Here is a 15,417-nt window from a genome sequence, read left to right on the forward strand (position 1 = left end):
AGGAGGGTGCTGGGAGTGGAGTGGGGTCCATGGCATGGACCCGGCTGCCCCTAATTACCGCTTACTTTCTGTAGAAGAGGAAATGCAGAGGGCAGAATAGGGCTGTGTATAACTCAGTGGCATTTTATAGCATTATTCTTCTGACCATAAAAATAATGAGTTTTTCCCATTTGGTGCTTGGTGGACACCAGTGTTATGTTTTCTAGTCAGACTCGTGGTGTTTTGCCTTCCTCCTTCTACCCTTTGGCTGGTTAAAGAAACCTCCAGAATCCTCTGTAGGTGCTACTTTACCAGTTTGAGGAGCTTTGTGAATGAAATACAGAGGTGCTGGGTGCCCTTTGGGGGCCACCAGCATCACCAATCACCCAGCTCTTGCAGGAGACAGCAGAGCATGGGTTAGCTGTGTGTGGCCATGGGACATGTCCTGGCTCTGCTCTGTGCCATCCCTGAGCAGCGAGGCCAGCGGGATGCTGCTGGGGATCTGTTTCTGGGTGGGTGTCTTGGTGCCTCCAGGATCTAGGCTCATTCCCTGCTGCCCCTCTGCCATCCTTCCCTGAGGCGCCCTGTGCAAGCACACCTACACGCATAAGCACCCCCGTGTGCAGCAGCACGCCCGTGTGCACACATGGCTCCTGGCACCTGCTTGCCTGTCCCGACAGCAAGCAATGGTGGCAGGCAGTGTGGTCCACTGGAGGAGGCGGGTGCCAACCCAGAAAGGAAAACCATCGAGGCTCTGCGGCCGGCTCGCGTTAACCACATCACTCCTCTCCTGCACTTGGAAAAGCCTGGCCGACTGGCAGCCCAGAATAACAAGCTTTTCCATTCCTGCGCGCAGCATGGGATGCAGGGCCATTTTAAACAAGAGTCGGCTCCAGCGTGAATGCAGTGCTCAGACTAAACAACAGCACGTGCCCCCGGAGCGCCTTGTCCCCTGCAAAGGGGGATCAGGCTGCTGCAGTCACATCTGCTGGGGCAGAGTGGGTCAGCCTGAGCAGGGGTGCCGGGATGGTGTGGTGATGCCTCACTGTGTGTGGGCTCAGCCTGAGCAGCGGCCAGAGCAGGTGAAGGAAGATGAAGGTCCCAGGAGGGCTGAGCTCCTCCAGGGACCTCATCCATCCATGCTGATTGCACGCAAGGGAAGAGATTTGTTGTGTTTTGTCCTTTTCTCTTTTTCTTTTATTTTCCCTGGTATCTTTCTAATTAGAATAAAAGCTTTAATTTCTATAGAGGAAGTTCTGAAAACTAGCTGTCAGGGCTGTATGCAGAGCTTATGTCACCTTCAGGATCCCACCTCTTCCAAAGCCCTGCAGTTCATGGGCCACGTTCATATCGTTGGGCATGAGGTCTGTCGGCATCATGTCCCACTACCTCCCTGCTGTGCTCGCCCGTGAGATGCTTCCTGGCTTGTGCCCACATGGGGATGGGTTCCCAACAGGATTGTGCATGCCTGTGGGTGATGATGCCCAGGGAGGGAGATGATACAGGTGTGGGTCCCGTCCCTCCCAGTGGTCTGAGCGTGCTGGGGGGCTGCAGGGCGCAGCGTGACTCACCAGGCTGTGGGCACGCATGCTCAGCATCTCTGTTCCTGCATGGACAGCTGTTGGTCAGAGGCGGGACAGTTGTTATTGTCAAAATGCAAATGAATAAAATCATTGTTTTGGCAGAGAATTTTTAGGGGAAGGACATGCAAATTTACCTTCCGTTCAGAGTGTACATTGGTATTAAAATACAATGTTTGAAAGCCAAAACAAAGGAACATTTTAATTTGGGACTATCAGATGGTTCCTTCTGCTTGGATTAGCATCAAATTCTTTGCAGCAAATGCTGTAAGTTTGACAAAACTAGTTTTCAAAGAAAACAAGAAAGTTCTAAAAATGCCATCCATTTCTAGGGATTGTTGCTGCTTTCACTTGCCTCCGCTGTCGTGAAGCAACTGTCCTGGTACTGAATACTGGACAGGCCAACAGGAACAGGCTTTGGGAAATGCGAGTAGGATGTGTAGTTTGGTTTCTTCCTGGATGCTGCTTTAATCTGGCCTCAAAGTAGCTCATGAAAAAGAAAAGAAGCCTGGGGTTCTGCTCGGAGGCACAGGGCCTGAGAGGTCTGGTAGGACCTTGGGGTACACCTGAAGGGTGCTGACAGACCTCACTGTCGTGGTGGGAGCAAGTTGGAGGCTGAGCTGAAGGGATGTGTTCTGTTTCTTTCCTTGGCCTTCTTTGTAAATACCCTCCAAATAAAACCTACTTTTCCACAGTGCTCGGAAACAGCTGCGCCACTTATTTAAACACATCCATGAGGTATCTCCGTCCTTCTCCCCCTGCTTCCCTTCTCCTTTCATCCTTGGGTATACCTACCCGCCTTGTGTTGCAGATCAGAAATAGAGACTAGCCACCAACTTGCTAATTGTAATGCAGCCTGATAATGCCATCTATAATTAGCTGTACGTATCAAAGTGGTTTGGCTGGCAGAAGGTTTTTTGTGACCCTGTTATCATACTTTAAATAGAGGATCCCATCTGCTCTGCCCGACTCCTTGCTACAAAGCCAGGTCCTGCAGAGTCCAGCTTGGTTCTTCCCAGGGAATCCAGCCCAGCACCCATCTAGGTGCCTGCATCTGCCAGGCTTATGAAGAACCAGGCCTGGTAAAGCAGTGCTCGTTGACAATCTTTAAGTGTTGTTTATGCCCCTCAATGTGGCAAATTTTGGCAACCACCGAGAGATCTGCTGCTGCAAAGTCTCTTGCCTGAGCCCCTGGTCACCACAGCTGTCTGGACATGCTGTCCCAGTGACACGGGGCTGCCCTGGGTTGTGGTTATTGGGGTTTTGCAGGTCTGACCCATCTCTCCTTTCTGGCTTTAGGGTACTCATCAACCAAGAGGCAGCTCATGTTGATGTGTGCTATGGCACAAGGAGCAATGGTTCAGGTTCTCTGAACCACTCAGGGTCAACTTGTCTAGAGTTGCAGCATTGTGTCCCAGGGCTGTCAGACATTGCTCCTTGTTGCCTTTTGTCGAGACCTCTAGCTTTTTTCTTTACCATCTTATGCAGCTCCTGCCATGCTTTCCCCATCTGCAGCATCCCCACTGTCCCTTTCTCTGGCCTTGGGAAGCCTCAGCGTGCTGGCCAGCTGTCCTTCCTTGCAGCAGCTCACTCGCTGGGTTAAAACAGGCATCCCCAGCTTTGCTCAGTCCCACCAGACTGGCTGGTTTAGCTCTTGAGACTCATCCTTGGCAGGTGGGTGAGCCAGCACACTCACAGAGCTCATCCCCGTAGTAGTGCAAAAGCCCTTGACTTCTCTGCAGTGTCACCCACCCTTGGCACATCACAAAGCTCACAAGCCTGTGTCATAACAGATGGAGAAGTTTGGTTGGGTAGATATGCCTGAACTCATCACTTGCTCCAACTGTGGCTGCCCACAGCTACTCTGTTGCACTGTCTAATCTGTCCTGAGCTCCTCAGGGAGGTAAACGAGCATGTGTTCCACTGATGTGCTGTTCAGAGCTGCTGTGCTCTGGGCAGGGGCAGAGATTTCCTAATGTAATAACCCGCAGGCAGACCTGAGGCTGTAACAGCATCAGATCTCACAAACTAATCACGGCTGAGTCAGCCCAAGAAGTGGGATGCTGAAGTCCCAAAGGAAACCCAGGGACTTGGAGAAACTGTGGGTGAGTTCCTCTCCCTGCACAGAGCCAATGCCCTGCCCTTCGGGTGAGGAACTAAACCTGCCGAGATGCTATCTGCTGCCCTGCCACAGGGAGTGAGAGCCCAGCTGAGCTCCTGTGCCGGTGCCCTGGGGAAGGCACCTCACTTCTGTTTGTGTTGAACCGTTGCATTTTGTCAGGAGATCACCCAAGCTTCCCATTTCCAGCCCTGGGCAGCATCTGGGGAGTAGGAGGTAAGCCCCCAGAAGTGCAGCAGAAGAGCAGCATCCCATACATGGGATGTTCATCAGCAGAAGCCTTGGCTGGGCAGCCTTTGCAGGCAGTGGTGGCCACGTGCCGTCAGCATCTGTCCTTGCGCTAAGGGAACAGCACGTTGAGGACAGGCTATGGTCAGGGGGTCCCCAGTGCTTCCCCCCCAGCACTCACATGGAGCTAAGGTGTGCAGCACCCGTTTGGGCTTGGGAAGTCCCTGTGGGCAGTGTCCTGTGCCGGTCACCTGGCAAACCAAAATAGTGGTAGAAGAGCTCTGTCCATGGCTTGTGCGCCCCAAGCCTGGACGTTGCTCAAGGATTTAGGAGACTGAGGAGGAGGAATGTGAGGAGAGTGGAGTATGTGGCTGTGTGCAGCTCACCAGGTTCCCTGCCTTGTCACCCATGAGCCCAGGGAGATCAGAGAACAGTGGCCAAAACCACTTTCCTGAGTGATGAGGGCAGGGGCAGGGCAGACTAGCAGCAGGAGGGGCTCTTGGAGCTTCCTCCTCCAAAGCTCACCTGGGGACCCCAAAAGTTTTGGTGGGAGTCAGGGCAGTTTTCAACATCACTGCCTCTGCTTCCTCCCCTTCTCAATAGGAACAGATGACGAAGCAGGGCCATGCAGGATGGCAGGGGCTTGCAGCATCCTCTGGGGATGCCCGTGGGGTTTGGTGGCATGTTGTTGCATCAGGAGTGCCGCAGAAAGCCCAAAGCCGGCAGAGGTGAGCTTGAGGCATTGCTGCCTTCTGCCTGGTAGTCCCTTCACAGCTCAGTGTGGTCCCTTTCATTCAAGCCCAGTCCCTCTCATGTGAGCCTGGTTCTGCCATCCAAGCCTGGTCCCTTTGGTCAAGCCTAGTCCCTCCACCCGAGCCCAGTCCCCCCGGCCCAGCCTGGTCCCCCCAGCCAAGCCCGCACAGACTCGTGGTTATGTAAAGCCCCAGCGAGCACGGCCGGGAGATTCTTCAGTGTCGGAATCTGAGTCACATGGGGCTGTTTTATTTCCCCCTCTGCTAATCTCGTTTCTATAGAAACAAGATTGAGAGGAAAAAAAAAAAAAAAAAGAAAAGAAAAAAAAGAGCCAAGCACAGAGCGAGCGAGAAACCTGAGGTGATGGGTGAGCAAAGCGGAGGTGGTGGATGAGGAGGTCGGGCAGCTCAGTGGGAGAAGGGGATCCCACTCGGGATGGGAGCGTGCCTGTGGTTGTGTGAATCGAGGGGACAGGGACTCTCCCAAAAAGCCACTCTCAGATGAGCTGCTCCTCCGTCGGCGGGCAATCAGCGGAGCCCAGAGGGAAGGGAGCAGAGGCTGTGCAGGTGAGTGAGCATCGCTCGCGTGGCTCCTGGGCATCTTTCCTCAGCACGGCATGGCACAGCACGGCACACTGCAACTGTGCCTGGTTCACTGGGGGTCCTGTCCCCGGCTGCTGCTTTGAGGACACGCTCACGGCTGCAGCCACTGTCGGTGGGCACTGTGCCCGTAGCGCACCACTGCAGCGGGCCGGTGAGCAGGTTTGCCGGAGCGGCATTCACGGTTGACACTTGCCCGGAGGCTGGCTGCATGTGTGCGGTGTGCACGTTCCCTTTCCGAAGCCTCTGTCTCCTAAAAGACTGCTGCCTGCTTGGGTGGGAGGCACCTTCCCAGCTTCAATTGTTTTTCCTCTGTTTTATTCTAACTGCACCTGTGCAAATAAAAATCTCAGGGGAGCCAAGCCCCACAGCTGCAGGGAGCTCAGAGAGCTTTGCCCGCTCCCAGCCCCGCTCGCCCCGTGGCAGGTCCAGCTTCGCAAGATCAGGCTGCAGCTGGGATGCCTGTGGGGATAAGCCCAACTTGAAAGCTGGTTTTGCAGTGACTGTTCTCAAAGGGAGGACCTGCTGAAAATGCTGCTTGCTTGGCTGCTGCCAAGTGCCTGGGCTGCCCACAGCCACCGCATGGCTTGTCCCAGGACTTTTGCTTGCCTGTGCTTGATTCAAGAGTCTGGCAGCTGCCAGCCAGGAGCTGGGTTAGATCAGAACCACATACAAGCACGTGCTGGCTCCTGAGTCTCGGGCTAGGGAGTGCAACAAGTGGGAGTTATTCCTGCCTGTGCTAAGATATCTCCATCTCTGTGGGATGGATAGCTTGTGCCTGTGCGGTGGTGACAGATTTGGCTGGGCATGTTAATGGAGCAGGAGCATTGCCAGTGCTGCCAGTCCCATGCCGGTGCCCGCACCAGCCCTGCCTCATGACCTCGCTCATCCCACACCTGTGGCACAGTGCAGCTGTACTGCATGGACCACGGTCTGCCTGCAGCTCCGGCCATGCACGGCCAGGTCTTGCAGTGCCGGCAGCTGGGTGAGGTGCTGCACAAGCACCCGGGTTTCTGCAGCCACACGCTCGCTCTGACGGCTGCAAACCACTGAAATGCGCTGCTTTTTGTAGAGGCAGCCCGCGATGTCTCTCCAAAAGCCACCACAGGGGAGAGGGAGGGCTGCAGAGCCAAGGAGATGAGGATTTTGCTTGTCGTTGCTTTCCAATTGTGGCATGGCGTGGGGGACGCAGTGGTGAGGCATTGCAAACCCCCGGCCGGATTCGTGCCTGTGCACGGCTGGTGAGGCTGGAGGGATGAATTGAGCCCCTGTGTATTTCTGTACTAAGTCAGCTTTGGGAAATGTCATTGCTCATCCGCCTGCCTGGCCAGCGAGGGGGTGGAGGGCGGTGCTTCAGACCCTTGTCCTCATCTGAAAGGGCAGCTGAGCAGATTTTTGTGTTGGGATGCTGCGTCCTGTGATGGCCCAGTGAGCTGGCTGAGCCACAGGCAGCATGGGGCCAGACTGCCAGCCACGGTGTCTCTGCTCTGCCTGCATTCCTCAGCAAGCGGGGGCTTCAGCAGTCACTCATGCTGGGGTCAGACCGCCAGAAAACATGCCTGGTGAAGAGATGGGCATCAGGCTGGTGTTACATGGCATGTTTGGGCAGCACAGCTGGCGTGGAAGCTGTGCCCTGGGCTGAGCCTTGCCCGGGCTGGGCTGTGCCAGCAGCGAGGGTCTGAGTGCTGCTCTGGGCACCCTCTGCTCATCCTGGTTCAACACCCTGGGAGGCCATCAGCACAGACCAGGCTAGGGACAGCAATGTCCCCATCTCCCTTCAGCAGCAGCATCTGCCTCTGGCTGCCCCTGCTTGTTCCATGCCTGTGGCGAGGGGTGGGTGCTGTGGCTGATGCCAGGGGTGTATTTGCCGCACCGGGTCCTGCCACCCCCGCATGCGCACGAAGCAGTGGATTTATGGGGGAGATGTCACGTGCAGGCTTTGCATCCCCATGCCCCACCAACAGCGGTGTTCCTGCCTCCCCAGCAATGCCAGCTCTGCTCTGCTGGGAGGTTTGGAGGGAAGAGCTGAGAATGGGTATTGCTGCAAGTATCTCCAGGGCCAATTATTTCTGGGAAAAAGATGCTGTGTTCTGACTTAAACGCTGACATGGGACTCTGAACATGTGTAATCTGGCTGACAGATGGCAAATCATAGAGGTGTGATTTATGATACAGCACAGTAGCTGAACAACCTTCTCTGGTTGTCAGGAGACAATTCTTCCCAGTGCTGCGGTTGATGTTTCAATTGATGGTTTTTCCCGTGTGTCCCTTGGCTCCTTGGCAGCGTGCGGGGACCACCGGGGAGCCCTGGCAGGTGCTGGTGCAGCAGGCTGGGTCCACCAAGTTGCTGCAGAGATGCTGCTTCTTATTGTGGGGTAGGCAGGTCACCCCAAATCCTGCCCAGGCTGGACCATGCGCACTCCAGGCAGGGCTGGGGGAGTGGTGCTGGCCTTGTCCCTGTCCCATGGCTGGAATGAAGTAGGCTCAAGGCAGCAGTGGCTCTCTGGGGCTGCCTATTCCCTAGATTGACACTTGTGGTGCTAAGTATGCTGGTACCGATGGGAGAAGGCACGAAAATCTTGTCCATCAGTGAACTGCACAGAAGGATGGATGCTGACAGCCACAGGGAACCTGCCTTGCTCACACAGCCTCTCTGTGCCTCAGTTTCCCTGCCTCTACCTTAAGATCCCTAACATTGGTCTTTCTCAAGGGGCAGAGGCATCTATTACTGTTTGGAAAGCCCTGGGAAGGAAAAGTATGGTTCCAGCTGCATCCCCTTCCCAACTCGCTGCTGCTGTCCCACAGAGCACAGACCCCAGGCACAGTGCCCAGCATGGCTGTGGAAGCATCCTGACTCTGGGAGCACCCCAGCCCCAGGGGACCAGAGCAGCCCCAGCACCAGGAGCTCAGGGAAGCTGACCCACAAGCAGGACCTCGGTGGGGCAAGGGGAGAGGGGCAGAGGTGGCTGTTGGCGTTGGGTTGCATTTGCCTGAGTGCAGCCATGGCAGAGCAGGTATGATTCATTCCCTCTTCTGCAGTACAGTTTATGTAAAGCAGCACTGTATAAATAGCCAGATGATATGTAACGTGCTCCTGGCTTTCTAATTAGTGATGCTTCTGCTGGAGCTTTTGGGTCTGGCAGAGGTGAGAGGATGTTTGTTCATTGCTCAGTGATGGATGAATTGCTGACAGCTCTCAAGGAGGATGTACCAGCCCATCAGAGCAGTCACAGCCATCTCCTTTAACCTGGCTGTGAGCAGCTGGAGGTGGTGGGTGAACCAGCTGGGTGACTGGTGGGTTGGAAAGTTGGTCTGGGGGGTGAAAGCAGCATACATGTCAAGACTCTTGGTCACCTTTTGGCTTATATGTGGCCTTGCTTGTCCGCCCCGGGTTGGGCAGATCTAGGCAGCACCTGCCCTGAGCCAGAGAGCATCGCCTTTCTCCCTGCGCCTTCCTCTTCGATGCCGATCCGTGCCACCGGGGGAGTCAAGGCAAGGCCACACGTCCCAGAGCACCCAGGTGGCTCCACCCCCACCAGCACACCCTGCTGCCAGAGACTAACGCTTCTTCGCTTCTTCGTTCCCAGCCCTGCTGGTGTGTCACCCTGTTTTCCCCCTGCCAGCTCTTGGTGGATGCTGTTGGCTCTATCCAGTGGCTGCTTCTTCCCTGCCTGGAGCAGTGAATGCGTCCAGGTAAACCTCCTGGGCGTGCAATTGTCCTGGTGGTGCTGATCGCAGGAGGCATGTACCGGCATGACAGGCACTTGTTTGTTGCAGGGGGCAGCTGCCTTCTTGCATCTATGCAGGTGGTTTGGGATTTCCCAGCCCCCCATCCTGGCTGGGGACCAATTTGGGAGGGGTGGCTGTAATGGCACAGGGAGCATGGTGGGGATCAGGGAGCACAGCAAACAGGACAGTGTTCTCCAGGCAGTCCCCAAATATCTTATAAGATCAACACCTCCAGCATCCTGGCAGCTGGGGATGGAGCCCTCACCCCTGCAGGGAGGCCGGAGCCTCTCCTGGAGAGGTGGAATGCTGGGCAGCATAGGACTGCCACAGCGGGAACAGTCAAATGCCACCGAGGAGATGCTATAGGAAGCCAGCAGCATCCAGTCCCACCACCCATCCCCATCCCTGCGTCAGCCCCAAGCCCTGCTCGCCCCAAGGTCCACATCACACCGGGGGCTGCTGTGGTCAATGCCCATGCCTCTCTAAATTGGGATCCTATTCATTGCAGCTGAGCTTTGACACCAGATCAAGGGAGAGGCGAGGTGGCAGGGATGGTGGTAGCACAGGGCTCTGCTCGATGGGCTTTCATAAGGCACCTGGGTCGCTCCTCTTTAAACACCTCTTCCTCTGGCTGTGATCAGGGGAAAGCTGGGGTTTGGGGTTATTGTTGGGTTTCTTTTAAGGCAAACCTCATCCTTTACATCAAAGTAGTATTTCTTCTCAAGAATGTAAAGAATGACCCTGGAAGGTCTGAGCGGCTCTTTCCCAGCGGTGATTGGAGAAACGAGAGCCTTCTCCAGAAAGCTGTCTCCACCCCGTCCCCAGCAACAGCAATTCATAAGCTGAAAAATAAATCAATAACCAGAGTTAATGAATTGAAGATGTCTGTGTTTAAAATGTATCAGGAAAAAAACGGTTAGCTGGTCGCGGTTGCATAATTATTGTGAGGAAAGGCAGGGAGCTCTCATTTCTGAGAAATACCTTCTTTTTTTCTTTCTTTTCTTGGAGGTATTTTGTTTTGTTGGAGCTGTTCAGGAATCAAGAGGAGGGGAGGACTGGCTTTAACAATGTGTGTAGGTTCAAAGTCTCCCCCCAGGTCTGTCCCTCATCCCCCAGGACCTCTGTCAAATCACTCTTCCCCTTCCCTTCTTAGCCTGGAGCCAGCTGAGCAGGAGGAGCTGGTCCTGCTAGTGCAGGACCGAAGGAGGAGGAGAGGCAGTGGCTGTGCCAGCGTGTGTGGCAGGGCTGGCAGACAGCACCAGTGCCACCAGCCTGGTCGTATGCCCAAGCTGGGTGTCCCAGCTCCCCATCTGCTCCTCCCTCATCACTCCTGGTGAATTGGCAGCAGGGACAGGTTGATGCGCTGTGTTCAGCTGCAAGCCAGAGGTGCTGGCCCTTGGCACAGCCAACACCAGGGTCTCTGTGTGCTGCAGGGGAAGGCAGAGGGCTGCAGGTCTCTGCAGGGCAGGCACCTCCCAAGCAAATCTCAGGGCCAGCTTTCTGCATTGCCCCTGGGTTTGGAGATGGTGTGGTTGTGCCTTGGGACAGCAGTTCTTTTACGGAGAGAGCTGGGGTGGAGGTGGGTGTGCAGCATGACCCCGGAGCCTGGGGATGCTTTTCTTCTGGGTCCCAGGGACTGGCAGTGATGCTGGAGCATCCTGCCCAGCAGGAAGGGGCTTTCTTTGTGCAGACACATCTTGCAGCTGAACCAATTTGCTCACAAATATTTCTGTTTCCTCCTCTGAAACATCTCTGTCGTGGGCTGATTTCCATACCAGCCCACCTCAGGAAAGCTGTCCCAGTGTTTGAAGGCCCCAGCTGGGAGGCCACAGGGGCTCTGGGGTTTCTTGGAAGGAGTGTGCAGCGGTAGAAGAGGCCTGCTTTGATTCTGTCCACTGATGCTTCCCCAGCTGCCGGACCCCTCTCAGGTACTGCAAGAAGCAGAAGCAGCCGGCGTTTCTGTAGCATTGGCCGTCACCAGCTGGCATTTGGGCAGGAGCATACAACCTAGGGAGGTGATTTTGTCGCAGTGGGGAGCAAGACCCAGTGCTCCCAGCCTGCCAGGCTTGCAGCTTTGGTTTTGCTAATAGCACACCACAGACCCGTGCTGGTCCTGGCCTGCTGAAGTGATGCTAAATCTGCTGCAGCCCTGCTTCTTCCCCCTGAGGCTGGTGCTATCCTGTCCCGGCGCTGCTGGCCACCCAGCAGCCCCCTCCGTTCAGCTCCGAGCTTCACCTGGCTTTGTGCCGTGGACCTGCTCCTGGGAGCTGGGGTGCTTCAATGACATTAATGCCTTTCCTCTCCCCTTCCCCAGGTCGGAAAGCAGCCTCTCTAGGTTTGCCCACCGCTTGTCAGTTAAGCAGAAGCAGGAGAAGAGAAGGAAAGCTGAGTATGCCTCGGCTGAGCTGTCTGCCTTCCGGCCCAGGTCTCTGAGCATTGAATGGTAAGAGCCGCAGGACAAAGCTGGGGGAAAGGAGCTTGTGCCTCTCCAGCCCCGCTGCTGTCCCCTGTCCCCACTGCTGCCACTCTGTCCCTGCCCAAGCAACACCCCTCCAAACCCCTCTCTCTGCAGGAGCTCTCGCAGGACATCAAACCAAAACATCCCCCCTTGCCCCAGTACAGGGAGCAGCAGGGAGCCCCAGGTGGCTCCTTCCTTGGGGCAGCTGAAGGAGACCCCACAAACTGAGCCATGGGGGTCTTTCAGGGTTCATGTGGGATGTGGATGTGCGTGTCTGCTGGGCTGGGGCACATGAGTGCACAGCCTCTGGCAGCCCCCACCGCCAGCTTCTCCTCTCCCCTTCCCTTCCCTCCCCACCTTGTGCTCCTTATAGGAGCTGCTGGAGGAGGCATCCCGCGGCCCCTCACTGCCCAGTGCACCTCTGTTGGATAAACCAGAGCCCAGAGCTGCAGCGAGATGGCCGCAGCCAGCGTGGTGGCACTGGGAGCTTCAGGGGCTCCCTGCTAGTGCTGTACCCGGGGTGAGTGGTGTGAGGGTTTGGGGTGGTCCCAGCACAAGCCACCCACCAGGCAGCCCCGTTTGCCCATGCTGGAGTGATGCAGTGTTCCTTCCTTCCCCGATGCTGCTGCTGCTGCTGCGGTGGTGCCTGTGGGGCCCCTCGTGTGGAGCACAGGCTCAAACTGCAGTCCTTGCTGGAGCACGGAGTAATTTATCCTGGGTTTCTAAGCTCTGATGCAACAGCCTTGGAAGCAGATCACAGTCAACCCTCCCAGCGTTAGAGGTGACCTGCTAAGGATATTTAAAAGAACTGGAAATTGCATTGCTTTCTGTTTCCTTAGATGGGTAAAGGAGGGTAAAACTTTTATTTTAAAAAAAAAAAAAAAAGAGAGAAGAAAAGAAATGCTTAGAAACTGCAAGAATGTCAAGCTTGGTTCTCATTTTCCCTGCTTTTTTTGGAGATCTTTCTGGCTTTTATTGTATGTTCTAACACTTCAGTGTGAGGTTGCAGAGTCCTCCTCAAAGGCTTCCTCTATCTGTGAGGTTAGTTAGGCATCAAAGCTAACTAGGTATTAATGAGGCCAGACAAAGAATTTAAGCTATTTGGTGACAGATTTTCTTCTCCAGTTGCACAACTTTCTTCCCTTTGCCGAAACGATGTCATCAGGAAAGCTGTTCTGCAATTGCTGTAAATCTTGTAAACAGACAAACATGTGAATTTGTGATATACCGAATAGGAACACAAGCAAAGAACCCACTAAAAACAGTGTTTCTCTTTATTCATAATAAAGAAGTCAGAGAAGTCAGTGAATCTCTTTTCTCCCTTTCAATGTCTCTCTGAAGCCCCCAGACCCCGTTTTAGCCCTGCAGTGTAAAGGTGTATTTGTGGTACATTTTCACTCAATCTGTAACATTTTCCTGGGGGAAACCATCTATCTTGTATTATTTTGCAAAGCACCTTGTAGAGCAGTGACTCCACAGCAGCGGTAGATGATGCTGGTTTATAGGGGGTTTGTAAGCCAGCTTGGAGCTGAGCTCTGGGTGGGCAGGAATGGCCTTTGCCTTCAGTTTGCCACGTGCCATTGCACTGGAGATCAAGCTGGAAAGCATGAGGCCTGAAAGAGAAGGACCTGATGTCATTGTTCCTCAGGGGCATGGCATGGCTGGTCTGGCTGGCAGGAAGATGACTGCCCTGCAGTCGTGGGATTTATCTATGCCTGGAGGTGTCCTGTGCTGGGGCAGATGCCCGACCTGGCAGCCAGCTTGGGTGGGCCAGGGTGCTGGGGCTCGCCGGCACTCACTGGCCAGGCACAGAGGAGGGGTGACCCGGTGGGTTGCAGTGACAAGGAGCCAGGCGGGCAGCAGCAGGGGGAGGACCCTGCCCACCACCTGCTCCCTGCCCATCTCAGTGTGCTTGTTGATCCTCTCCCCGGTGCTGCTGCCGTGGTTCAGCAGACAGCTAAGGGCTGTGCTAGCTGCAGTGTTGCAGTGCAGGTATTTAATGGGCTTTTACATGCACACAGCCTGATTTTCAGAGAGTGGTGGGGGCACTTGTGCACGGGGCATGGAGCGCTGCCTCCCCGGCAGCACGGGCATGCTGCAGGCAGGCTTTCACGCGTGCCAGCGGTGCATGCGCCTGGTTCACACATGCACGCTTGCCTGGGGAGGCACTTGGAGGCTTTTCCCATGCAAGCACCAGCCTCTTCTGCAGCTGTCTCCTGCAAAGGGGGCATGTGGCCTTCTCCCTGGTGTCAAACATCATTTCTCTGCATCCCCTGTACGTCGTCAGGGATCTGTGATCACTATAGCAGGATAAGTGTCCCCGGGCTGCTGCACAAAGGAGAAGGGCCTCTGGAGCCATGGGTCTTGCTGCCCCTGCTCGCCCTGCACCTTGCATGGGAGGTCCTGGGCTGCAGGCAAGGCTGCTGGGCACTGTGGCCAACAGAAAGCATGGCTTATGTACAGATGCCTAATTTGGCTTTCAGAGCAAATATCTACGTGCATCAAATCTGTATGTATTTATAAGCTTAAACCAAGGTCACCACTGCATTATTTTACCTGCCTCTGTGCAGAAGATGAACATTCACACTGCGTATGATGGCGGGTTCAGTTCATCCCATGCAGGTAGGAGGGGGATAGAAAAGTGATGGACTGTGTTTTCCCAAATCAGTGGCTTCTGAGAATCCTGCCCATCTAAATCCCAAGGCTTGAAGCCAAGCCAGGGCTCCTGGACCTGCTGTTACCTGTTGCCAAGGAGGAGATAGAGATTATAAGCAAAACATCATCAGTGCCTGTTGCTTTGAAAAGCTGGGTGTCAGTCCAGAGCAGCATTTAGCATTTTCTGCCCAAAATTCCTACCAAGGCACTGTTAATCCAGCCCCTCGTGTCTCTGCCATAGTGGAAAGCATCCTTACCTCTCATTCCCATGCAGGACAAGCTGAGCTAGTTTTCCAGAATTCCCAGTTGTTCAGGTGCTCAGGTAGGGCTGGATGAAGCTGAGGTAGAAGAGGAAGAGCTGTACAGCACCACAGGATCTGCCTGACACTGTGTCCCCCGCACTGAGCGCTGCCAGGTAGGATGGGGACAACAGACCCTTTCACCTCCCCTTGGCCCTTCTCCCCATTGCTGGGGACCTTGAAGCCCTTTGGGGCAGGGTCACCAGGCAGTGGCACCTCTGTGGGCCAGGAGGTGCAGTTATTCACTGCCACAATAAAGAAGGTGCTGAGTGTCCCGCGCTGCTTACCTGAAGGCGCAGGGCTGCTCCTGTCACAGGTCTCGCAGTCCATGCATCCGTCTGAGCACATCTGCCCTGCTTGCCGGGTGGGACATGCTCGTGGGTCGCGTTTCTCTCCGGGCACAAGGCAGGCTTTATTTGCACGGCACGTGTTTATGTGCTGCACCAGGCAAGCAGAGCACGGTCCTGCTCCCCAACTCGGCCGTCAGTGAGCGAAGCCTCGTTAGTTCCACTTATTAAAAAAAATTGCAGGGGGGAAGGGAGGGAAGGCAGGGAAAAAGTGAAGTATTGAGAAAACACTTCTTTCATTCATATGTTGTTTACTGAAATAAATACTTCATTATTAGGCTTTTTTTAGGCTATTTTTTTTTAAAGCCAGCACCACAAAGTCCCCAGTGTTAGGGCCCATGAATGTGCCGTACCACCTCAGCCCATTGCCCCTGTGAGCCGGTGTCTTGCTGCCTGGAGGTGCCCAGAGAGAAGCACCGCAGGGAGCGGGGTAGTGCCAGGCTTTCCCAAGCTTGGGGCAGAAACCCTGGGGCTGCTCATGTCTGGTTTTATTTAGGTTTGCTGATTCCTTCCTCCTCCTCTTTGCCGGATGGTGCATGCTGTGTCTCACAGGGCATCGAGGCCACTTCAGCTCCAAATGAGGCAAAAACTGGTAACTGAGGCAAGGAAGGATTTGGGGTCTGATTTATTAAAGCTCTGCTCTCTGCTAGTCTGTGATACTAATCTAGCTC

At 54.9% G+C, this 15,417-nt stretch overlaps 1 protein-coding gene across 1 annotated transcript in view; it reads left to right on the forward strand.

The window, feature by feature from the left end:
• LOC130149157 (ankyrin repeat and fibronectin type-III domain-containing protein 1-like) overlaps nucleotides 1–15,417 on the forward strand; it is a 209,122-nt gene that overhangs the window by 156,506 nt on the left and 37,199 nt on the right. Inside the window, exon 5 of the mRNA XM_056338474.1 lies at nucleotides 11,302–11,430. Within this exon, the coding sequence (XP_056194449.1) occupies nucleotides 11,302–11,430 (129 nt within the window). The remainder of the gene's footprint in view (nucleotides 1–11,301; nucleotides 11,431–15,417) is intronic.

The sequence above is a fragment of the Falco biarmicus genome, chromosome 4 (genome assembly GCF_023638135.1).
Source record: "Falco biarmicus isolate bFalBia1 chromosome 4, bFalBia1.pri, whole genome shotgun sequence".
Classification (NCBI taxonomy): Eukaryota; Metazoa; Chordata; class Aves; order Falconiformes; family Falconidae; genus Falco; species Falco biarmicus.